The sequence below is a fragment of the Lingula anatina genome, chromosome 3 (assembly GCF_051362555.1).
Source record: "Lingula anatina isolate TDL-2025a chromosome 3, LinAna3.0, whole genome shotgun sequence".
NCBI classification, from domain to species: domain Eukaryota; kingdom Metazoa; phylum Brachiopoda; class Lingulata; order Lingulida; family Lingulidae; genus Lingula; species Lingula anatina.
Window position 1 is genome coordinate 3,693,662 of NC_141769.1, and position 23,842 is coordinate 3,717,503.

The 23,842-nt window shown below is 39.6% G+C and overlaps 3 protein-coding genes across 5 annotated transcripts; all 3 read right to left on the reverse strand.

Moving 5' to 3' along the window:
* Nucleotides 1–731: 731 nt before the first annotated feature.
* Nucleotides 732–7,665, reverse strand: LOC147762794 (uncharacterized). The gene is made up of 4 exons (XM_087008804.1): nt 7,367–7,665; nt 4,437–4,554; nt 2,276–3,739; nt 732–2,077 (listed from the first exon to the last, which is right to left on the reverse strand). Exons 1-4 carry the CDS (start codon nt 7,553–7,555, stop codon nt 1,767–1,769), a joined length of 2,082 nt encoding a protein of 693 aa, XP_086864930.1. The 5' UTR covers nt 7,556–7,665; the 3' UTR covers nt 732–1,766.
* A 597-nt stretch (nt 7,666–8,262) lies between these two features.
* LOC106152536 (uncharacterized) lies at nt 8,263–14,734 on the reverse strand. 2 transcript variants are annotated; one of them, XM_087008806.1, is made up of 5 exons: nt 14,275–14,734; nt 10,651–10,780; nt 9,823–10,056; nt 9,281–9,400; nt 8,263–8,813 (listed from the first exon to the last, which is right to left on the reverse strand). In XM_087008806.1, exons 1-5 carry the CDS (start codon nt 14,386–14,388, stop codon nt 8,482–8,484), a joined length of 930 nt encoding a protein of 309 aa, XP_086864932.1. In that variant the 5' UTR covers nt 14,389–14,734; the 3' UTR covers nt 8,263–8,481. The 2 variants fall into 2 exon arrangements, with proteins under 2 accessions (XP_086864932.1, XP_086864931.1); XM_087008805.1 differs by lacking the exon at nt 14,275–14,734 and adding an exon at nt 12,738–13,024.
* Nucleotides 14,735–16,899: 2,165 nt separating this feature from the next.
* Nucleotides 16,900–23,618, reverse strand: LOC106152537 (uncharacterized). 2 transcript variants are annotated; one of them, XM_087009443.1, is made up of 5 exons: nt 23,285–23,618; nt 21,345–21,462; nt 19,807–19,941; nt 18,799–19,137; nt 16,900–18,332 (listed from the first exon to the last, which is right to left on the reverse strand). In XM_087009443.1, the coding sequence occupies exons 1-5, from the start codon at nt 23,453–23,455 to the stop codon at nt 18,001–18,003; spliced, it is 1,095 nt and encodes a 364-aa protein (XP_086865569.1). In that variant the 5' UTR covers nt 23,456–23,618; the 3' UTR covers nt 16,900–18,000. The 2 variants fall into 2 exon arrangements, with proteins under 2 accessions (XP_086865569.1, XP_086865570.1); XM_087009444.1 differs by lacking the exons at nt 21,345–21,462; nt 23,285–23,618 and adding an exon at nt 20,514–20,843.
* Nucleotides 23,619–23,842: the final 224 nt, after the last annotated feature.

Here is a 23,842-nt window from a genome sequence, read left to right on the forward strand (position 1 = left end):
TCTATCACGTATTGATCTTAGTGCACTTCTTGATTGATACGTGTAATTATTGATGTAATAGGCTTATATCAATCGATTGATGATGATGGGGTGTTATAACGTGTTGATATGTATTAATATATAATAATAGTAATGTACAGTTGTGTAGTTAAAGTTGAACAGATGTCTTGTTGCGTATAATTTGGTAATACTATAAGTGTTGGGAATTTTCAAAGGGTCGTTCACGGATTTTTTCTTCTTTGAAATTCAGTATTTTCATTGTTCGTTATCTATATGCTCAGAGACATGTCAGGTCCCAACTAAGTCAATATTTATAAGGCTGATATAATTGAGCATAAAGCTAATATTTTACCGAGTTATTGAAAGATGTATAAAAATTCTGCAGAACAGTCTAATTGCTACATTGTAAAGTCAAAAGTAGATGTAGCTCAGTGGTAGAGCGCACGCTTTGCACCCACATCTTCAACTACTTCTGTTTGTATTAAAATTGAAAAGAAATGGTTGTTAATATGTGGTGGCCTACATAAAAATCATAGAATATTTTAATGACTTCACTTGCACTAAAATGCTCCATAAAAGCAGTGCTGAAACCAAATATTTTACCTCAAATTGCCACTCTATTTTTATTTTTTATCGCATTTCCCGCTTGGTCTATTTGTAATATGTCATTTCACTGGTCTAGGGCTCAAACAGAAGTGTGTTAAAAGGCGTTTGTCTTTTTAATGTATTTTTATGTAATTTTATCCAGTCTAAGCAATCAAAGTTTGTAAGTGACACATGGCAACTACGGGTGGGTGTCACAACCCAAAAAATTTATGAGTATTGTAATTACGGGTATGGTTAAAAGGAAGAACATTTTCACACAGGTTTTTCAAACACTAAATGGGCTGAAATTTTCGACTGGTCTCCCTTTAAACATGGCAAATGTTATGCTCCAAACAGATCTATGCAAAATGTTATGTTTTTTCCAGTTTTCGGAGCAAATTTTCAGTTAGCAGGCCCATATTATATTTGTGCGCTATTTTCCTCGTCTACTTAGATATTTATTAACAATGTACATATATAATATATAATATACAATATTTATCAAAATTCTTCTCTCTGAAACACTCAACCAAAAATAAAGCCCAGCTTGTATACATTGTATCCACTTTTTTCACCGACACCCCCACAAAAATTCAATAAATCATGTTTTAGCATGGCACATTTCAAAGGGTCACATAGTTGTTTGGTAAATAATTGAATAATTTTGACATTAGGAAACATACAATATATTTCAGTATTGCTATTTTGTTTACTTTTAATTTGCAAATCTCGATCGAACAAACAGAAGTAATTTTTTAACATTCATGTGGTATATTTTACTTACAAAATCCCACTTGTAAATTTACCCACTATGATAAAAAATAGTAGTTAGAACACATTTTATGGCGCCTTAACTAAAATGACATTGATGTTTTACCTATCTGCTATTGTCGTTATGGTACAAATGTACATCAAATTTTAACTTTAATAACACTTTCCCCGGTTCTACATATAAATTATTATAAAACTTAAATCGTCATGAAAAAAGTAAAGTTTGCACAACATTTAGGCCAGTTTAGAACATAGAAATGTCCTGCATTTCGCAAATTTTGTTGTGTTGGAGTACGAAATACACTTTAAAACTGCATAATCATGTTAAATCATAAGTAGGCCTATTGTTGATGCTTTTTGACCTCTCAAATCGCTATTCAAGTGTCTTCCTGCAAAGTTACGAAAGCTAGTTATCTGCAGGTCACGCCAACATCTTCATTATGGTTGCAGTTATGTATGCCCCAACCCAGATGTGTGCATTGCACTAAGCTAGCCTCCGTGCCTCTGCAGTTGACGTCATCCAGCCAAATTGGTCCGCTGCTGCTTCCGTAGTGCGCAGAGTTCTGAACTGTCACTCTGCCGTAAGGGAGGCCTAGTTCCCTACAGACCACTTTGGCGTCTACGGCACTAAAGTTATCGTCACACACGCTCCCCCATCGGCCGTTGTGGTAGATTTCAACTCGACCCTGGTAGGATGCTCTGCCACCGACCAGACGGACAACTGCGGGATAGAATTCAAGTTTTAAAGTACCATGCGCATTGATCTTATTTACAACAATTTCAATTATAAACGAGTTAAAAATAAACAAGGGAATACGGGAATAATTATTGTATTATTTGCGGGGTTAATTCCCTTGAAAATATGCTCGGCAAAAACAGATATTAGCGAGGTTTAATTTCTGACGAAAAGGTAACTCACCTCGAGTCGACCCTGATCCACGCTCTCCTTTGAGACCTTTTGGTCCAGTTGCCCCTGTAGGACCAGCAGGTCCCCGAGGCCCCGGTGACCCACGCAATCCTTGAAGACCACGAGCACCAGGCTGACCTTTCTGTCCTTTTGCCCCGGTACTGCCCCTGGCTCCTGCGGAACCCTTAACTCCTTTAGGACCAGGCATTCCACGTGGTCCTTGATTCCCCTTCGAACCATTTGCCCCTTTCAAACCTCTTGGACCGGAGGCCCCTTTTGCTCCTTTTAGCCCTGCTGCTCCTGACAGCCCACGAGGGCCTGGGCTCCCTTTCGACCCTACTGCACCTGGGAGGCCTTTTGGTCCGGAAGGGCCACGGTGTCCAAGACTTCCTTTCGCACCCGTTTCACCTTTGGGTCCTCTCGCTCCGGGCGCCCCTTTTGGTCCCTGTGAACCCTGTGGACCTTGTGGTCCTCTAGGGCCCTGTATTCCAGGTGTCCCTTTCAAACCACGTGGACCAGGAGAACCGTTTTGACCTTTCTGACCTTTTGGTCCTCTGGCACCCGTAGACCCTGCCTGGCCTGGAGCGCCTGCAACTCCGCGTTCACCCTTTAGTCCTGCTGACCCTTGCTGCCCTTTAACGCCCTTTGATCCTTTGGCACCTGCAGGTCCTGGGCGCCCTGGGATTCCGTTTGGTCCGATTGGGCCCGTTTCGCCTTTCATTCCCCGTCTACCAGGAGGTCCAGCCTCTCCTTTGATGCCCTTGCTCATGGTGCCTGACCTCCCAGTTTGTCCTTTGGGGCCTTGCGGACCCATGGCTCCTTTGACCCCCTTCATTCCTTTGTCACCTTGGTTACCTTGTGGACCTGCGGGGCCTGGGATACCTCGTTCCCCTTTCTGTCCCCTAGTTCCTCTAATGCCAGGTTCACCCTTTTTCCCCGGCAATCCAATATCTCCAGTGTCTCCTTTTGATCCTTTTGGACCATGTACACCTGGCAAACCTGTCGGTCCTCTCGATCCGGCGTCTCCTTTTACACCCTGTGCTCCTGGCAGGCCAGTTAATCCAGGTAACCCTCGCTGCCCTTTTATTCCTTGACCACCGTTCTCTCCCTTATCACCTTTTAGTCCAGGACTACCGGCTTCTCCACGGGGTCCACCCGGCCCAGTGTCACCCGGAGGCCCCTCACCACCCGTATCTCCGCGGTTACCCTTTGGTCCTGGCTTCCCGGGGCTTCCCTTCGGACCAGGATGTCCTGGTGAACCCGGGGCACCACGTTCCCCTCCGGAACCCTTGGATCCGTTCAATCCAGGAGAACCTGGAAGTCCAGGGGCCCCTCGCACACCCGGTGACCCCTGGGGCCCCGTCTCTCCAGGGTTACCATGAGGGCCAGGTTCTCCTCGGGGCCCTCTGTCCCCCTTTGGACCTTTTGTACCTGGTATACCAGGGAGACCTGTATTGCCTGGAGGACCGGGAGGACCTAAATGATATAAAATGACATTGGCTTTATTTAGTGGACTGTTATTGATTTCTCTCCTTGTGGTAGACTTAGTTTATGGTCTTGGAATAAAAAAACAACTTTCCGTTATAGAATAGAGGCCTTAAATTAAATGATAAACTTTAAGGTTATTATGTCATAGATATTGAAAAAGAACAAGAAGGGAAAGAGCGCAGTGGTAAAGGTTGAAGGCTGGAGTTCATACAGGCATTTCCATTTTTTTATTCATATCATTTTACTAAAAGCAATCTTATTAATTTTACTCAATTTTACTGTTAAAGAATGAAAACGGTTTAAATATAATGAAATTTTGAAAATATTGGTAGGATTATTGTTCCACAAACGTCTTTTCCCCGTTCCAAACCACATATTATATTTCCGCCTGGTTCACTTCAGATGATAGAACAAAACTGAAATACCACGTTGTGGTTGTGTAAAATGTATTACTGAAGAAGTAAATCTTAAGTTTATAATGATATTTTTGAAACACTTACGACTATGTTGATTTTATAAAATCGTAGATTTAACAGAATTAATTGGTTTTACTAAGAGCATCTATTTTTTCTTTTCTCTTCATATGTTTACATATTTAATCTTCACTTCCTTGAACGCGTTAATCATAAATATTACAATTTACTTAAAGAGCTGCCGATGCGTCGACCTCGAACTGTTTTCTCACCTTGAATCCTACACGGTGACGTCTCATTCATGCGAGAAACCGTTAATTCCAGGTTACTGATTCTCTCTTCAAGAATTTTTTTCTCTTCTCGGAATTCATGAAGAGTCCTTTTGATGTCCTACAAACAACAAAATCAGAAAAGTGCTCAGAGAGCGCATATCACCGCCGTGACGGCCCAGTCCTCGTCATCAATGAATCAATTAACTTATGGATACTAATTTGAATCTACTGGATTCTAAGTTCTAAGAAAATTTCATCATGTCAGAAGTTCTAAGAAAATTTATCAAAAATTGATCAAAATCCGTCCACAATTTTTTTTACGTAGACGGTAGACTAATAGAAACCAATGTAGCACAAGCAAAAAAACCTCTTCAGAAGAGGGAACTACCCTTTTAAGTTCTCAAAATTAACTTTTTTAAGTTCTCAAAATTAACCTATGTCGATGAAGTAACATGTAAGCTATGTTTCCACCTCCGTTGGCTGTTAGTCACCAGCGTACCTTATAAATTTATCGATAAATTCTGATGAAATTTTATGTATAGTTAATTTATTGTGCTAATTTAAAAATGATTATGTTTCGGCGGTGATTCAGATCACCATCTGAATTCAGGAATTTTACAACGGATTCTTCAGCATTGCGAGATACCGTAGTGTAATACCGACGTACACTGTAAAAGGCCTGTTGCGTTAGTTGAGATTACTTTGCAATCACACTGGTAGATATTACTGTGGTTAAAATACAGTCCGGTGTACGAAACTGAGGGCACGTGTAACAGACAGTCCGCCCTATATTTAGTAATAATGGTTAGGGTTAGCCTGACCTAAGTGGGTTCAAACTAGGGTGAGGCGTACCTGCACAAATGAAAGGGGCGCAGACTCTCTCTGATGGGGGTCTCTCTGTCACATTGCACCGGTGTTCCGCTTTGAATAGACATGTAACATCGCGTGAACTAGTCTGATTGGTAGTGAGGGGACTCTTTGAAATAAATCTTGTTGTTGAAGATATGTACATAATCCGTAAGTCATGTTTTGTGAGGTACACGGCGTCACGGCCGAGTTACCATAGGGCCAACAAGGTATATTTTGGCTTATAACTCCACAAATATTGTACATGTAGTTACTAGTGAAACCTCAATAAATCAGATAATGGGAATTGGGCTAGCTTATCAACCAGGGGCGGATCCAGGATTATTTGAAGGGGGGGGGGGTCCGCTGATGCGATGCCCCCCCCCCCAGGTGCCATTTGGTAGGGCTTACAGCTATGATTCAGCTATTCAAAATTCTAATTCCAAGAGGGTACCAGAAATCAAGGGGGGGGGGGGGGGGGGGCAGTATCCCCTGACCCCCTCTAAGTTCGCCACTGTTAACTGATAAATAAAAAAGGTTAATAATGAGAATTGAGTTGCCCTGGTGGAGGTCTGCACTCTCTGAGTGTCTTGGCGGAGGTCTGCACTCTCTGAGTGCCCTGGTGGAGGTCTGCACTCTCTGAGTGCCTTGGTTGAGGTCTGCACTCTCTGAGTGCCTTGGCGGAGGTCTGCACTCTCTGAGTGCTACTCTACATATAATATTAATACTTTTTTAGTTCTTTAGTTCAACGCAAAAAAATAATATCATTTAACACCTTTCTCTCTTCCTCTTCCTCTCTCTTTTAATTACTAATAGATCAGGAAAGATTCAACACAATGGCAATTTTACATAAACTGATAATTTAGAAATTCATTAACAGGACCTATTAACTAATGCAATATTCCCAGTTGGGATCCAGTTGGGATTCGGCATAAGTGGATAAAGAATCTGCCTGAAGAGGTATTTGACGTGCGACACACACACACACACATATATATATATATATATATATATATATGTCACGAGTTTAATAACGACTTAAAGCTGGTTCTGTTTGATAAATCCGGATTCTAATGCAAAGAAGCGCTGCTGAAATTAAATGAAGGAAGAAAACAATAGGCTATATACTGCGTGCAACCAAGTTTCAATGTGAAAACACTGCATGTGGAGATTTAAATGCCCTTGGTGTCAGAACCAATTTGATAAGATCGTGGAGGTTTATTTTTCATTAACAACAAGTTTCTGTACTGCTGTTAAATTTAGAACAGACTTGGGGGTAGGAAAATCTTGGGTATGGAGCCAATAGAAGCAGGATTTCAGTGTCTCCTAAAATTAAGGTAGGGAAGGGGGCTTTTTACAATAAGTTTATGTAGGGGTAACATTACGCCGATTGCACATACGTTTGCGTGTCTGGCTTTCCAAGAGCCCCCTCCCTTTCCCCGGCAGGAGATATCAGCAGTTTTACCATTAAGAATCGCGTGATTAAACGTCGATTAACCTGGGACCACTGTGATTAAGGCGTTTGAAGGGCCCAGTAAGATCGATTGGCAGACGTTAATAGTCCCATTCTGAACGTCTCCGTCATGTTTTATTTGCAGTTTTTGCTCCGAGAAACTTCTTATGTTCAAAGACACATCCTATGAACTCCGAGAAAATAAATACGTAAAACAAAATCACCGCAGTTTGGATGACTGGTTTGTCATCAGAAGAATATCTGTCTTCAATATTATTTTACTGTATTTTTTTTACGAAAAACGTGGCTTCGAGTAATTCTGTGTGAGTAATAACAATTTCTATCCTGTTAAGATCTCAATCTGTTCAATTTTCTGATCTTTCTTATCGAATATCCTTTATCACGTTAATTCTATTGGTGTCAGATTTACCCCAATCACCCTTTACCGACGTTTTATGGATCTCTCGACTTGTAATGAAATATACGCATTTATTAATTAAAATCAAATATCAAAATAAAATATTTGAATAATTTTTAAAAAATGTTCAACATCTAAGATAACACAGTATAACCGCTGTCCATGTAAAACCGTTAGGCCCCTATACTTTTCGAATAACAAACAAATTCTCACCAGAATTTCAGCTGCAGAAAACGCTTCTCTTTCCTGGGCAAGTAGGAGATTCCATCGATGATCTGCTCCTTCTACGAAACCGTCTCTTTCGGAATGCATCACCTCATATTCCGTCGTTGGCTGACTTTGAACAAAGTGGATAATAACTAATAAAATGAAAAATTCAAATTTTGAACCGATTATTTTCATGTTTTCTTCTTGAAGTAAATAACTTTTAAACGGTTGACTGGACCCCCGCGCGCTGTTGTGTTGAAATATGTATTGAAATAACGGAAAATTTGACTCTCACATGACGGATGTTCAAAGGTCATTTTTGCCAGTTATTTATCTTGTTACTCATTATATGCTTCCTTTTACAGCATGTCAAGTCTTTTTAGCACGAAAGGAGTTAATCCTCTATTATATATTTTTAAAGTTTTTTTGGCTACAGTCGCTGGCAGTCTTTAAGTTATAAGCCACTCATCATAATAATATGGATACATGTATGTATAGCGACAAAATTAGAATGGGGAAAATAGCGATAAATCATGTTACTTTTTCCTAATTACTTTTCATTTCTATATATCATCATCTGTCAGAGGGACAGGGAGCTGTTACATACATACCACCAGGGCACGAGGAAGTGTGGTGCTCTATGAGTTAAATATTCACTTCAAAAGTCATCTTTGGTGGAGACATGACATAACGAAGGAAACAATACAATTTGTAATCGTGATGTGGTACCATTACTTCCTGGGTATGAGAGATAGGAACATTTACACAGTAAACATTTTCCTGTGAAATTAATTCATTGGTTAAAAAAAGAAAAGGGTTTTGCTTTCTTCACAAAGATTTATTAAATATTGAATTAGCATATTCCTGTCCCAACTGCACCAATCTAAAACAAAAGACTAACATCGCCAAAAAGTTTATTTTTCGCATGCATAAGCCTAAAAGAAAATAAAACATCACACCACCGCTCGTTAATGTTTGCCATCACCAACGAATATATATTTAGTAACAGTCAGTATTGTGGTAATATATACTACTGTTGTTCATTTAAATGAATAAGACCAAAGCATTATAGTTATACGTTATCCTATTAATCGACGACAGGGCGTCCAAGCGTCTCCTGGTTACAAGCAGGTAACCCCCACGTCCCTCTGGTGGGAACAGGAAATACTACCCCGCACACTGTGTTGGCACAGGTCCAATCTGGCCTCTGTGCCGCTGCAGGAGACATTTTGTATCCAAACAGGCCCCTCGCCCGCACCATAGTGGGCACCAACTTGGACAGCTGGGCTAGAATGAGGGAGGTTGAGCTGCTTGCAAACTACCTTGGCGGCATTGACATTAAAGTTATTATCGCACACGGTGCCCCATTGGCCATCCACTAAGATTTCAACACGCCCCTGGTATGGCGTTCCACCATTTATCAAACGGAGACGCCATTCCTGCTTGGGATTTTCTAAAAGTTGGAAATTGGAAAGATTGTTTTTCAGTGACAATAACCATGCTGTTGACATTTGAATTCGAGTATTATGACGAAAATCGCATAACAGAAGAACACATCAAATCGATAGACAAAGTATGCAATATCTTAATTTTTTGATCAATTGATGTTAGTTCACACCGTGTGTATTTATCTGATGATTATATTTTTACATGTCAATCTATCCTCGACCAAAATTTTGGAAGCATCGCTATTTTGAATAATTATAAAATAATCAAATGAGCTAAGGTAAATATTTCAATCAAATACTGATGTATAATGCACCCACCATTCGTTACCTTTTTACACACTGAAGGTTTTCCAATCTGAAAAATAATTTCATGTTTCCGAACTTTTTCGTCAAGTGTATTATCATTGTGCATAGCATAAGATATTTGCCGATACTAAATATAATGCAGAGTACACACAAAACCCTCTCGAACCTGATTGGTCTGTTGGGCTATAGCGGGGTGCTATATCTTGTATAGTATAGCTATCTTCATGAACGCAGTCGGTGCCCGGGGGACCAGGGGGGCCAGGTGGACCTCTGAGGCCAGGTAAACCTAAATAATAAAGAAACTTTATCAAAGTCTAGATTAGAAAATTATAAGCAATTTCATTTGATGGTTTGCATAAATAATTGGATTTTTTTTCCCAAATTTTTTATTAAAATTGACTAATGCGTATAATTTCATCCTCAAATACAAGCTAACTCAAACACGTTTGTATTAAAAAGTTAAGTAAAATTGCATTTTGAATTGTAAACGCTAATGTGTCTATTGTAAAAATTTAATACTTTTTCGGCTATCTTCTACCTCATCTCAGATAAGATATACGTACATGTAGGTCTGTTGTATAATCTTTTTGTAATGAAGGTTTTTACATAACATTTACTTCCTTAAGTGGTTTTATTATTAGTATTTCATTGATGTTATTTATTTTTATAACCAATTATCGTGAAAGTCACTGGTTCTCCCCCACATACCTCGGGGACCAGGAAATCCAATGATGCCTACTGGACCTCGAATGCCTGGAGCCCCCACCTCTCCTTTTTCACCCTTACATCCACATCCGTCGGGTTCTCCGATGGGTTCAGCCGACACCATGGTGCTACTCCCTCCTATCCTCCCTGGTTCTCCTTTCGGGCCTCGCCTTCCAGGGTTTCCCTTCGGTCCGGGCAGACCAGGGCGCCCCGATGGTCCCGGATATCCCGGAGGACCTAAAAGGACACGGTAACTGATTTTTGCATTCATCTTCGGAATTGACAGGTCATACTTTGTGATCAGCCACAGTGAGACAGTTAGGTTTTAGTTGAGTGTCTGACCTCAGTTTACGAGGTCAAACAAGTATTGTATTTCTTGCAAGGAAAAAATTGAAAATGTAGACATAATACTACAAGCACAACTGCATGTGGTTGATTGTCAGGAAGAGCTATGCACTAAGCCTTTTGCTAGATGACTAGATGTCGACTACTTTTCTTTACGAAAGAGCTTGCTCTCCAGCATTCTTTTGTTTACTGGAGAACGAGCTCTTCAGTAAACAAAAGAAGTCAACATTACAAAAGGCTTCTTGCATGTAATGAAGTTAGGTCCGGATGCCGGTCCAAGACTATTTGCAACATCGAATTTTGAGCTTTCAGTAAAGGCCAAAAACTTCCTTAATGCACTCTTCCACGTCAGTGTGGTTGAGCAGCATCCATACGACAGATGTGAGTGGAGAGAGCCGGTAGCAAAATCCGCAAGTGGCGTCGAGACTACGGGATAGGATAGGATAGGAAGCAGCGCTGGGTCGGTCTTGCTCTATATCGCCATACCTCTTAGGGGTGACTGTGTAGTCTCAGTAATCCGAGAAACCACTAATTCCAGTTCTTCGACTGTTGCCTCGAGTTTCTGGATTCGGTGTTCAAATAAAGAACTCTTGTTGGCCATCTCTCTTTTGACGGACTGCAATAAAATTAAAATGCCTGCGAGTTATGTCTTTTAGTGAAGAATATAGTAACTTGGGGACTTTTTGTTTCTACTTATCAATCCAAACCTCTCCTTGTCAAGTCGTTAAGTGGCCTTGTTTTTAAATACTTTTAACTATTTCGTACAGACTCGACATTTAATAAAATATTTTAGATATAAAGGTATGCCTAGGTAAAAATACATTAATTTTTGTGGAACGTGTAACTCGTGAAAGATGCGAATAGAGAAATAAGTAGTCAAGTTGTGAGTAACAATTAAATGACTGCCTTGTCTGAAGCACGAAATGTGTGGTGATTTCTTTGGGTAGTACTCTTTAGGCTGGTCCAAGTAATACACTGGACGAGAATGGTTCAATCAAAAACGTCTCGATATTTCGGCAACGCCTGCACAGTAAATACTGGAATTTTGCATACTGTAGCAGCTGTTATGACACGTAAACTGAATGAAGCAGTACGTGTGTTACACCACTTTTGCTCTGTGCTAAAATGGCGCAAAACTGGACTGGTTTAAGCAGGTTATTATACCAGGCGACCTCTGAGGAAAACTGTAAATCTGCGTCTATACTTCTGCTATGAGTTGGGAACCATCAACCTCTTTGGGCACATCATTGAGATCATGTGGTTTTAACTTATGAGGTCAAATTCAGTCTGTACTGCTAAAATTAGACCTCACAAATATCCCGAAGAGGCCTATGACCAAATGTGTTTCGATCCCAGAGCGACTTGGGGGGGGGGGGGGGCATATTTCGTGCGGAATTAACGTTGGTGACAAAACCTAGTTGGTAGTCATCACCAGAAAACTGAATAAGATCAAATACAGGAATATCCAGGAAACCAGCTGCCTACCATTTGCTAGTGAGCACCTCAAGAATAATTTCATTTAACAGAGCACTTGCAATTGAAGGTAACTTGTAGAACCAAGGTCTGAGCAGCTACCGCGGCCACCAAAGTCGCCAGATCTGAAGCCTTTAGACAATACTTGTCGTACCAACAGCCTACTGGTCCTAGAACAACTATGAATCTAATTGAACAAACTACTACCGATGTCTGGAATTATATTACGCTGCATCAAACCTCAAGAAACCCGTCAGAAGGCATAGCCTGCCGTTTGAGAAACCTGGTAAGCAGCCAGATGACGCACCTCTGACCGCAGCTGTAACTAGACACCGATATCAGCGTTCTCTGTTGGGTGCATAACTAGTTACACTGGTGATAATTTGGAAATTTTGGAATAACGCTTTTAATGGTCGTTGTATGGCTTAAATTTATTTAGGTGAACTCATTTAAGGGACTGATGTTAGAATTACATTGAATTTATTGTTAAAAGGTAATAAAACAACACAAATTCTTGTTTTCGTTTATATATTGGAAAAACAAATTCTACATTAAATGTCAAGTCTGTATATACATGTACCATAGGGGTTATGAGGATATAGAAAACACATCGTTTGATAATTGATACTTAAACTCTATGGTAATATACAGGATGACCCTCATGCTATTGAAATTAAAGTGTATTTCCTTGTCAATGATAAATATGCGGGCGTGATTAAATAAACAAAAACATCAAGAAGACAGCTGTTAATGTTGATTAAATTTCCGTTCCTTAAAAATGGATATGTACCGTATGCTATGGAATTGTATACACTTCCCAAGTCTCTATACTGTTTCACATGCACTGTGATGTCTTATCAAATTAAGGACATTTTTCCTATCTCGTATCATTGTTTCCCTAGTTTCCCATTACAACCCTTGTTTTTGGGTGCACTGTATCAGTACTCTGAGTTAGTCTTATTATGTACATAAAGTACACTAATAACTAGACGATCACATATTTTCAAAATTTACACAGTTAACCGATATAAAATAAAACAAATATAAAGAAAAAAATCAAATTGGACGACGCCATATCTTGACATGGAGTAAACTCTTACCCGAATTTCCTTTTCTTGTTCCAAAATATCATCATCTCCAGTTGTAGTTCTACCCTGACTTTGAACAAAATATAAAATAATCATGGAGCAAACGAAATCCCCAATCACGTGCATCTTTCGTGTCTTCTTCAACTACGTTGCCTAAAACCCTGTTGTAACTAATACCCCGTTCACACTACAATCTGAAATATCCGAATTTTTTAAATTTGAATAACGGGTGCAAAATTCGATTCTCTTGTCTGGCCACACACACAGTACGGCGACACCGAATCGCCCACTGAAACTCCAGGTGCGGGTCCCGGATTGAATAATTGCGCATGCGCAGAATATATATATATATATATATATATATATATATATATATATATATATATATATATATATATATATATATATAGCGGCAATCGTTGCTCTTGTCCCTTTTTTTCGTGCCTTTGTGTTTGGGACATCAAATTCAACCAAAAGGCTGAAGTTGCCTTGTTTTTAAATACTTTTAGCTATATGGTAACATCCTGGATTTTCGCAAAATGACCAAAGATACTCACTTGCTACCCAACAAATACATCCTCGACATTTAATAACATATTTTAAATTTAAAGGTATGCCAAGGTAAAAAAGCATTATTTTAAGGAACGAGTATCGCGTGAGATATGCGAATAGAGTAATAAGAAGTCGGGTTTGACAGTAGCAATTATCCTACTGTCTTGTGTGAAGCACTGTTGCATTACGTAATGAGTGGTGATATCTTTGGGTAGTACTCTTTGGACTGGTCCAAGTAATACTCTGGGCGAGCATGGTTTAGTCAAAAACGTCTCCATATTTCGGCAACGCCTGCATAGTAATTATTGAAATTTTGCATACAAGTAGCAGATTATATGGCGCATAAACTGAGAAAAGCAGTGTGTTACAGCATTGGTGCTCTGTGCCATAAAAGGCGCAAAACAGATAGACATTGCTTATATTAGAATTACCTTGAATTGATTGCTAAAAGGTAAAAAAAACAATACAGACCCTTGTTTTCATTTATTTATTGGAAAAACAAATTCCACATTAAATGTCAAGTCTGTATTTACATGTACCATAGGAGTTATGAGGATATAGAATAAAACTTAAATCAACTTCATTTGATAATCGGTAGGGCCTACTTAATCTCCATGGTAATACATGACCCTAATGCTATTGATATTAAAGAGTATTCCCTAGTCAATGATAAATATGCGGGCGTTATGTAACATACAAAAAAATCAGTGCTGTGGAATTGAATACACCTTCTAAGTCTCTACTGTTTCATATGCACTGTGATGTCTTATCAAATTAAGAACATTTTTCTTATATCATTGTTTCCCTAGTGTCCCATTACAACCCTTGTTTTTGGGTGCACTGTATCAATACTCTGAGTTAGTCTTATTATATACATAAAGTAGACAATAACTAGACGATCGCACATTTTCAAAATTTACACAGTTAACAAAAAATAAAACTGATATAAAGAAAAAAATTGGACGACACCATGTCTTGACATGGAGTAAACGCTTACCCGAATTTCCCTTTCTTGTTCCAAAATATTATCATCTCCAGTTGTAGTTCCACCCTGACTTTGAACAAAATACAAAATAATCAAGGAGCAAACGCAGTTCCCAATCACATCCATCTTTCGGGTCTTCTTCAGCTACGTTGCCTTAAACCCTGTTGAAAATAAGTATTATATAAGTGGCGCGTGGGGTTACATCAAAGGAAATCAAGACATTCGGCGAGGGTCCAAAGGTCCTTTTCACCAATTATCTTATTTCCGTATTGCGCTATCTGGAAGCACTTGTATTTTGTACTGTAGACCATGCACGTTTGTTCTGTATACAATGTGAGCTTGACCTACTAAGCAAAAGGCGAAAAGCTTTTTTTTTCAAAGGTCTCCCGACGGTACATGTAGACATGTACCTACATATTAAATCAAAGAAAGCAACGGAGAACAGAATTGCAACGGTAGAGAAAAGCAGCTGGGTGCATAGGGAGCTGCACACTAAGGGCTCGTTCCCATTGAAACTATCGGTCTACGTAAATTGGTCCAACTCCGCGGACACATGTTAGTTACCACATAGGCTACACATTGTGTGGGTGGTAAGGGTATGGAAAACACCAAAAAAACAAACTTAATTTGATAGTGGAAATTTATCTTTCCAGTTGCCATTAGTTGAACCCCCGTATGCTAGTATTCCTGTGGCACATGGCAGCCATCTTGGAATTTCCCAAAATGCCCAAGAACACTTCCTAGTTATTCACTACATAAACATCATGTGGGTAACAAAGATGTGGAAAAATCTCAGAAACAGACCTAACTTGTTAGTGGACAACGTATCTTTCTAGCTGGCACTAGTTGTGCACTAGTATTCCTATGGCTGTTTCTATGACATACATGTATGACGGCCTACTTGGATTTTTTCAAAAAGTTCAAGGGAACTTGTTTGCTATCTGACATATATGCATAATATGGGTAATAAGGATGTGTAAACATGAGAAAATACTTTATTTGATAAAAATCAACATAGGTATGTATATATTTCTATAGAATTTCAGAAATTGGCGGCCATTTTGGATTTTTTTACCAAACGGTAAATTGTTTCAGAGGGTTTCAGAATTTCTAATTTGATTACGAATATCAAAAGGTAACTACATGCCAAATTTGGTGCTTTTATCCGCGATTTTTTTCGTTAAGCCACCCCACTAGGAGTCTTTCGTTGAATGCAATCTGATTAACAGATTGACATGCCTCCTCCACACATTGCGTAAATAGAGAACCTATGTTGGAAACAAGAGGGGAAAGAGCAAATCAGCTATTAAATGGTCGTCTGTGGAATGCCTTAATAACTAATGCAACTTAAATATATGTATTCAGGCCCGTAGCCAGGGGGGTTCGGGGGGTTCGAAAGAACCACCCATTTGCTTGGAAAAAGTCCACTCTGGGTAAAATTTGATCTATGTACTTGAGGATTTTATGTTTAAAGGTCCACTTTTTCAGAAAACGCCCCCCCCCCCCTCCTCTGAAATTGCTGGCTACGGGCCTGGTATTAATTAGAAAAAGATCACCATTTAAGTAACTCGTCAGTGTAAGAGTCTAAATATGGTGTTTTAAAGATTCAAAACTCCCGACACGCTTTGACACTGGTGGGGGCTTTATCTACTCTCGACTTCTCCAAGACGAGCAACTGGAGCCACCCATAATATGTGATCACCGGAATATAAGAAATAAAGCCTCGGTCACAACCGGAAGCACGCATTTTAGAATCGCACGTCCCCTACGATTTTTGGGTGCAGTATAATTCGTGGAGTTCGTAGAAGTAGAGGAAAGTTTGCAATGGAAAGGCGCAAGTCTCCCTTGCAAGTCGCTTTGCGGCCTCTCTGTTCGCAGATTATTCGTAGAATCTTTTGGACATGTCCAACGTCCTCCGTACGTGCTTACGGGCTGTCTGCGAAGTCCAAATATCGCAAGAAGGACTTGCGCGGCACGTGAGATTCTGCGCAAAATTTGGACGTAAACAGGCCATAAGGGCCCGTTGTGACCGAGGCTTAACCGCGACGTTGAGATAGTTGATGACCATATGAATTTTGCTTGCGTGGACGAATGACTAGGTTTTAATCTATCCATCTGCCTTAACGATATCTGCCCAGAAACTTGAGTTTTTCGATATGTTTTTTTAACAAAATCGAAAACTAAAATGAAATATTGATGCGGAGTCTAGCAGTCATACCATCGCATTCTTCTCACTACGGGAAAATACAGGGAAAGGGTTCACGGTGTTTAGGCAAGGCATATAATTAAAAGATAATTGACATCTCAAGATGTAGGAGATGTGACAAATGACAATTACGGAGGTAAGAAGCAGTTAATTGGCGAGTTTATTACGGAATTCGTTAGCCTAATTTCACTGATATGACTGCGAACAAAGACTCTACTTCCCTTACGACGTGGAAAAACATTCAAAACACAAAGATATGTATTGTGTTAAATGAAGTTTTCTGATTCTTATAAAACAACACTTAGGTGTACCTTGAGACATATACATGCTGTCAAATTTTATTTCACATAAATGCAGTAAAAGCAATTTGAAGTTAAAATGTGGATGGCAGACACATTACCTCTCACGCGATGCGTTTATGTTACCGTCACACGAGCGCATCTGTTTTTGTGTCATGTTTTTTTTTTTCATTTCGTCGGCGTTTCTCCCTTGTTGGAGATGGAAAGTAGAAAAAAAAAACTGTGCTAATTTTTCAAATTCGGAAAACGAGATTTTAGTTGATTTTGTTCATTCATTTAAAGATATTTTGTTTGCCAAATTCTTTTCAGTTGTCATTGCTTCGACCAAGCAGAAAAAGTGGGCAGAAATAACAGCATGTTTAATTTTTATTTTCCTTTACTTATTTGTAATTTTGAATTCATGATAGTTTTTCTTTGTTTATTCTACGGTAATATCAAATGTTTTGTTTATTTTTTAAAAATTTCCTTTAAGTAAAAGTACCTAGCTCAGCATGTACATGGTGTTCTTGCTATTTTGATATGCGTCTTTTGTTCCATTCTACTTATAAATTTTTATTGAAAAAATATATTTTCAATTTACTTTTAGGGTGAATTTAGTCTTTAATTTTTAAAGAACTGAGAAACATATCAAAAGGAAATGGCAGAATCTTGCTAGTGCATGAAAGAAAAGAGAGGCTGCACGGAGGTCTGAAATGACAAAGACTTGCCCCGGGGGGGGGGGGGGGGGGAGTGTACCAACCCCATTCTTCCAACCCATTTGATGAGAAGGTATGATAAAGTATTAAATTAAAACATTTTAATATGTTGAACATTTTAATGCGTTCTTAAACATGTGTTGAAATTGTATTATTATCAATTTAAAGTAAATATTGCATGTAAAGTTGAGAATTGTATTTTTATATATATCCAGTTAATAGTTATGTATTTTTTTCGCAGCGAGTTACAACTGGTCGGAGGCAGTTGTAAATGTATGTGCATATTTATAACAGTTTGTAACTTACAAACCTTCGAGAATACCCCATTACGAGAACGATGGGACTTACGTGAAAAGTTACAAGAATATGCATGTTACATGTACACCCTTTCTAGAATACTGCATCACAAACGAATATATTTTGAGGCAGTCAGTGTTAGGATAATATGCACTTGTGTTCATTTTAATGAATTAGACCTCGACATTATAGTTATACTTTATACACTTAATCGACGACAGGGTGTCCAAGCGTCTCCTGGTTACAAGCAAGTAACCCCCACGTCTCTCTGGTGGGAACAGGAGACACTACTCCGCACACTGTGTCGGCACAGGTCCAATCTGGCCTCTGTGCCGCTGCAGGAGACATTAAGAATCCAAACAGGCCCCTCGCCCGCCCCATAGTGGGCTCCAACTTGGACAGCTGGGCTAGAATGAGGGAGGTTGAGCTGCTTGCAAATAACCCTGGCGGCCTTGACATTAAAGTTATCATCGCACACGGTGCCCCATTGGCCATCCACTGAGATTTCAACACGCCCCCGGTTTGGCGTTCTTCCATTTACCAAACGAAGACGCTTTAATTGTTTGGAATATTCTAAAAAGACATTGGAAAGATTATTCATCTACGACAATAACCATGCCGTTGACACTTGAATTGATATAGAACGTTGAAATCACATAACAGAACAATACATACAACCGATAAGTACAGCAAAGTACGTAATATCTTACTTTCTTGATAATTTGATGTACGTTTCTGGTGATTATATTAATACACGAGAAATGACTCAATCTACACTCGACCAAAAAGTTTGGAAATATCGTTATTTTGAAAAATAACCATATGAGCTAAGGTAAATATCTTATATGTATATTGCACCCAACATTCATTAGTTTTTTTATATACACTGAAGGTTTTCCAAACACATTATATTTTTTTAATTACTGAAAAACAATTTACGTTTCTGAAGATTCTGGTCAAGTGTACAATAATTGTGCATAGTATAAGATATTCGCCAATACTTAATACAAATCTGAAAACACAGAAAACACTATCAAACCTGATTGCTCTCTTAGGTTACGGCGGGATGCAAAGTCTCCTTTAGGGTCGCCTATAGGGTCTTCATAAACGCAGTCGCCTTGAGGGTCTCCATCAGGGTCTTCATAATGGCAGCCGCCTTTAGTCTCTCCTTTAGGGTCTTCATAATCGCATTCGCCTTTAATGTCTCCTTTAGGGTCTTCAGAAAAGCAGTCGCCCTTAGTGTCTCGTTTAGAATATCCATAAACGCAGTCGCCTTTAGGGTCTCCTTTAGGGTCATCATAAACGCATTCGGCGCCCGGAAGACCAGGGGGGCCTGTTGGACCTCTGATGCCAGGGGCACCGTTAGGACTAATGGGACCTTAAATATAACAGCAACATAACCACAATCTTGGTACAAAATTTACCATTTTTTACACTTCATGACATGGTTTGCATAATCATTTGGAACTTTCACCATGACCTTTCATTAAAATTGCCTGATGCGCATTATGCAATTCGTTATACAAAACGTTTCTATTAAGATTTTTGATAAAATTGCGTTTTGTATTGAAAAGGCTATTGTATGTCTAATGTAAAAATAAAATTAATGCGGTTCTCCAGTATCATCATCTCATATAAGATATACATCAGGGCCTAGTTTCATTTACACTGGATAGCGCTATCCTTTGGATAACACTGTCCTTTGGATAAAATTGTTATCCTCTGGAAAGTTATATTGACGATAGAAGCCTTTTTTTAACCACTGGAAAGCAATATCAGAAACAAAAATAAGTATCTAGTTTAAAGTTAACATTATTTTACCCACAGGATAAGAGTCCAGAGGATAACAATTTAGCCCAAAGGATATGTTATCCAGAGGATAGCGCTATCCAGTATTGATAAAACTGGGTATAATCTGCTTGTGATGAAGATGTTCGTTTCATCCTACTTACTACCTCAAAAGTGTTTTTATTATTAGTATTTCATTGTTATTATTTAGTTTAATAACCAAATATCGTGAAAGTTCTCCTGGTTCTCCCCCACTTACCTCGGAGACCTGGCAACCCAGGAATTCCTATTCTCCCCAGTTCCCCTTTCGGGCCTCGCTTTCCAGAGTTTCCCTTCGGTACGAGTAGGCCAGGAGGGCCAGAGCGCCCCAATGGTCCCGTATAGTCCGAAGGACCTAAAAAGATACGGTAACTGAACTGTCCATTCATCTTCGGAATCGACAGACCATAACGTGTGAACAGTCTCAGTGAGATGCCTGGCCTCAGTTTACCTGTAACAAGTACACAATGTACTGCATTTCTTCCCAGGAAAAAGTTGAAAGTGGTATTTCTCTCCCCTCCGACCACATATTGATTCGGTTTAAATCCCCACAACAAACGAAACACATTGAATGCTCAGTGCATCAGAATCCTTATTTATTTAAAAAAAAAACACACATATTATAAAATAAAGATCATATGAAATAAAATAAAACCCACAGAACAAACAAAATCAGCAGTTCAAACATGTATACACACATGTAATACAGCAAGCACACGTGCATGTGATTAATTTTCATGTCAAGCTGTGCACTAGGCCTTTTGCGGCTAGATGACCAAGATGTCAACTTCTTTTCTTTTCTGGAGAGCTTGCTTGCCCTCCAGCATTCTTTCGTTTGCGGAATAGCTAGCCCCAGTTACAAAAGAAGACAACATCTAGTCAGCTAGCTGCAACAGGTCTCTTACATGCAATGAAGCTTGCATTTACACTTCACCACCATAAGTCTGGATGCCAGACTTTTTGCAACATCGAAATTTGAGCTTTCAGCAAAGGCTCAAAACTTCCTAAATGCACTCTTGCACCTTGTGGCACCGATTGCCTTCCACGCGCAGCATCCTCAGGCGGCAGATTGGAGTGGAGAGAGATGGTAGCAAAATCCGCAAGTGGTGCCGAGACTACGGGACGGGACCAGACAGGACAGGAACGGATAGGACAGGACAGGACAGGACGGGACCAGACAGGAAAGGATATTACAGGACAGGATAGGATAGGACAGGACAGGACAGGACAGGATAAGATAGGATAGGATAGGATAGGATAGGATAGGACAGGACATGACAGGACAGGATAGGACAGGACAGGACAGGACAGGACGGGACCAGACAGGACAGGATAGGACAGGATAGGATAGGATAGGATAGGACAGGACCAGACAGGACAGGACAGGATAGGATAGGATAGGAAAGGATAGGATAGGACAGGACAGGACCAGACAGGACAGGATAGGATAGGATAGGACAGGGTAGGACAGGGCGGGACCAGACAGGACAGGATAGGACAGGATATGATAGGATATGACAGGATAGGACAGGGCGGGACCAGACAGGACAGGATAGGACAGGATAGGACAGGGCGGGACCAGACAGGACAGGATAGGACAGGATAGGATAGGATAGGACAGGATAGGATAGGATAGGATAGGACAGGATAGGACAGGGCGGGACCAGACAGGACAGGATAGGACAAGATAGGATAGGATATGACAGGATAGGACAGTAGGAAGAAGCGCTGTATCGGCCTTGCTAAATATCTTCATACCTCTTGTGGGCGACTGTTTAGTCTCAGTAAGCCGAACAACCACTGGTTCCAGTTCTTTGGTTGTTGATTTCTGGATTCGGTGTTTAAATAAAATACTCTTGATCTCTCTTTTGACGGACTGTAATAAAATTAAAATACCTCTTAGTTACGTCTTTTGGTGAATAAGGTAGCAACTTGGGGACTTCTCGTTTCTACTTTTCGATCCAAACTTCTACTTGTCAATTCAAGTAGTAGCCTTGTTTTTAAAAACATTTAGCAATTTCGTAACAAACAAGCCATATTTCTTAAACAAAACACCTGGGCTATGATTTAGCCTGCTATCAACGTCAATCTGTTGAGCACGTTACGTCCATTTTGGATCTTCGCAAAATATCCAAAGATACTTGCTACCCAATAAATACAGGCTCGACAGTTAACAAAATATTTAAGATATAAAGGTATGCCTAGGTAAAACGCATTATTTTCGGGGAACGTTTACCTCGTGAAATATGCGAATAGAGCAATAAGTAGGCAGGTTTGTCAGTACCAATTATCTTACTGCCTTGTGTGATGCACTGTTGCAGTAAGAGATGTGTGGTGATTTCTTTGGATAGTAATATTTGGACTGGTCCAAGTAATACTCTGGGCGAGCATGGTTTAGTCAAAAACGTCTCAATATTTCGGCAACGCCACACAGTAGATACTGACATCTTACAAGTAGCAGATATTAAGGCACATAAACCGAGTAAGGCAGTGTATTAAAGCAATGTTGCTCTGAGCCAGATTGGCGCAAAACAGATAGACATTGCCTGACAGTATTCTGTGTCGCAAGGAACGCTCTGCACTGTCTAACAGTGATATGCACAGACTGTTTTCCTACACAGAGTCCACACCTAAGGCATCCATAACATACCACCAGGAAACAGACCCCCCTGTTCTTATGACCTTGCTTAACAACTAAACAAACACAGCTCATTCCCTAAAGCTTTAGACTGAGGGACAGATTGCCATTAGTAAGTGTTTTCAAGGTCCTTTGTTACCACCGTACTGGTTTGAGCAGGTTACTATACCAGGCAACCTCATAGGAAGCGTCAACATCGTCGTCTACTTCCGCTATAATTGTGAACCATCAACCTCTTTGGGCACATCGAAACCATGTGGTTTTTACTTATGAGGTCAACTTTACCGCCAAGCTGCTCCAATTTGACTTCACAAATATCCCGAAGAGGAATAACGCTTTTAAATGTTGTTGCTTGACTTAAAATCAGCCACGTATTTTTGTTAGCTCAATAAGGTGAATTCTTTTAAGGAACTTGAATTGATTGCTAAAAGATAAAAGATAACACAAATCGTTGTTATCATATATTAGTCAAAAAGTCGGAAAAAAGAAAAATGATTTGGAAAAACAAAATCCCTTTTTAATTTCTGTATATACCATACGGGTTATAAGGATATGGTAAACAGGAAAATTAACTTCAGTTGATAATTGGCACTTCATCTCCATGGTTATATATAACCATCATGCAATTAAAGTGTATTCTCAATGGTAAATCTGCGGGCATGATTCAATAAACATTAAATCAAGAAGACTGCTGCTTACACCCTGCTCTGAAAATTTGTTTAATGTTCAATAAATTTCCGTTGAAGGCTCAATGATGGATATGTACTGTATGCTAGAAAATTGAATACACTCACAAGGATTCTGCCATTTTATATTTAGATTAAATTTAAATTAGTAACTTTTTTCCTATCTAGTACCATTTTCTCTCGTATCCCATTACAACCCTTGTGTTCAGATATTATTTATCAGTACTCTGAGTTAGTCTTATCATATAAAGAGAGTAGACCAATAACTAGACGATCACATATTTTCAAAATATCCTCAGTGAACCATTGAAAAATAAAACTGATATGGAGAAAACAAAAACCAATATATATCTTGACTTGGATTTAACTCTTACCCGAATTTCATTTGCTTTTTCCAAAATGTTGCCATCTCTAGTTGTAGTTAGACTCTGATCATGACTTTGAAGAAAATATAAAATAATCAAAGAGCCGACGAAGGTCCCAATCATGTGCATCTTCCGGATCTTCTTCAGTTTTGTTGAAACTATGTTGTTACCAAGTGTCATTTTTAAAGTGTCGTGTGGGGTTACGTCAAAGGAAATCAAAATATTCGGCGAAGCGAGGCGAGGTCCTTTTCACCAGTTATCTTGTTTCCGTATTGCGCTATCTGGGAATACTGGTATTTTGTACCGTAGACCATGCACGTTTGTTTTGTGTACAATGTGACCTTGACCTGCAAAGCAAAAGGCGAAAAGCTTTTTTTTTTCAAAGTGCTCCCAGTAGTACCTATATATTAAGTCCAAGAAAGCAACAGAGAACAAAACTGCAAGGGTTGCAGCGGAAGAGAAAAAGCAGCCCGACGCATAGGGAGCTGCAAACTGAGGGCGCATTCCCACTGAAGAAATCAGTCTGCGTGGCTGATCCAACTCTGCGGGGACTTTCGCTGAATGCAA

Coding starts and splice junctions, on each gene's coding strand:
- LOC147762794 (XM_087008804.1), bottom strand. CDS start 7,555: ATGAAAATAATCGGTTCAAAATTTGAATTTTTCATTTTATTAGTTATT. Junction 4,555..7,366: donor TTTCTGCAGCTGAAATTCTG/GTGAGAATTTGT, acceptor TGTTGTTTGTAG/GACATCAAAAGGACTCTTCA. Junction 3,740..4,436: donor GTCACCGTGTAGGATTCAAG/GTGAGAAAACAG, acceptor TATATCATTTAG/GTCCTCCCGGTCCTCCAGGC.
- LOC106152536 (XM_087008806.1), bottom strand. CDS start 14,388: ATGGATGTGATTGGGAACTGCGTTTGCTCCTTGATTATTTTGTATTTT. Junction 10,781..14,274: donor AACAAGAAAGGGAAATTCGG/GTAAGCGTTTAC, acceptor ATTTTATTGCAG/TCCGTCAAAAGAGAGATGGC. Junction 8,814..9,280: donor TAGCCCAACAGACCAATCAG/GTTCGAGAGGGT, acceptor TCCAACTTTTAG/AAAATCCCAAGCAGGAATGG.
- LOC106152537 (XM_087009443.1), bottom strand. CDS start 23,455: ATGACACTTGGTAACAACATAGTTTCAACAAAACTGAAGAAGATCCGG. Junction 19,942..21,344: donor TAAACAGTCGCCCACAAGAG/GTATGAAGATAT, acceptor GTATCTTTTTAG/GTCCTTCGGACTATACGGGA. Junction 18,333..18,798: donor TAACCTAAGAGAGCAATCAG/GTTTGATAGTGT, acceptor ATGTCTTTTTAG/AATATTCCAAACAATTAAAG.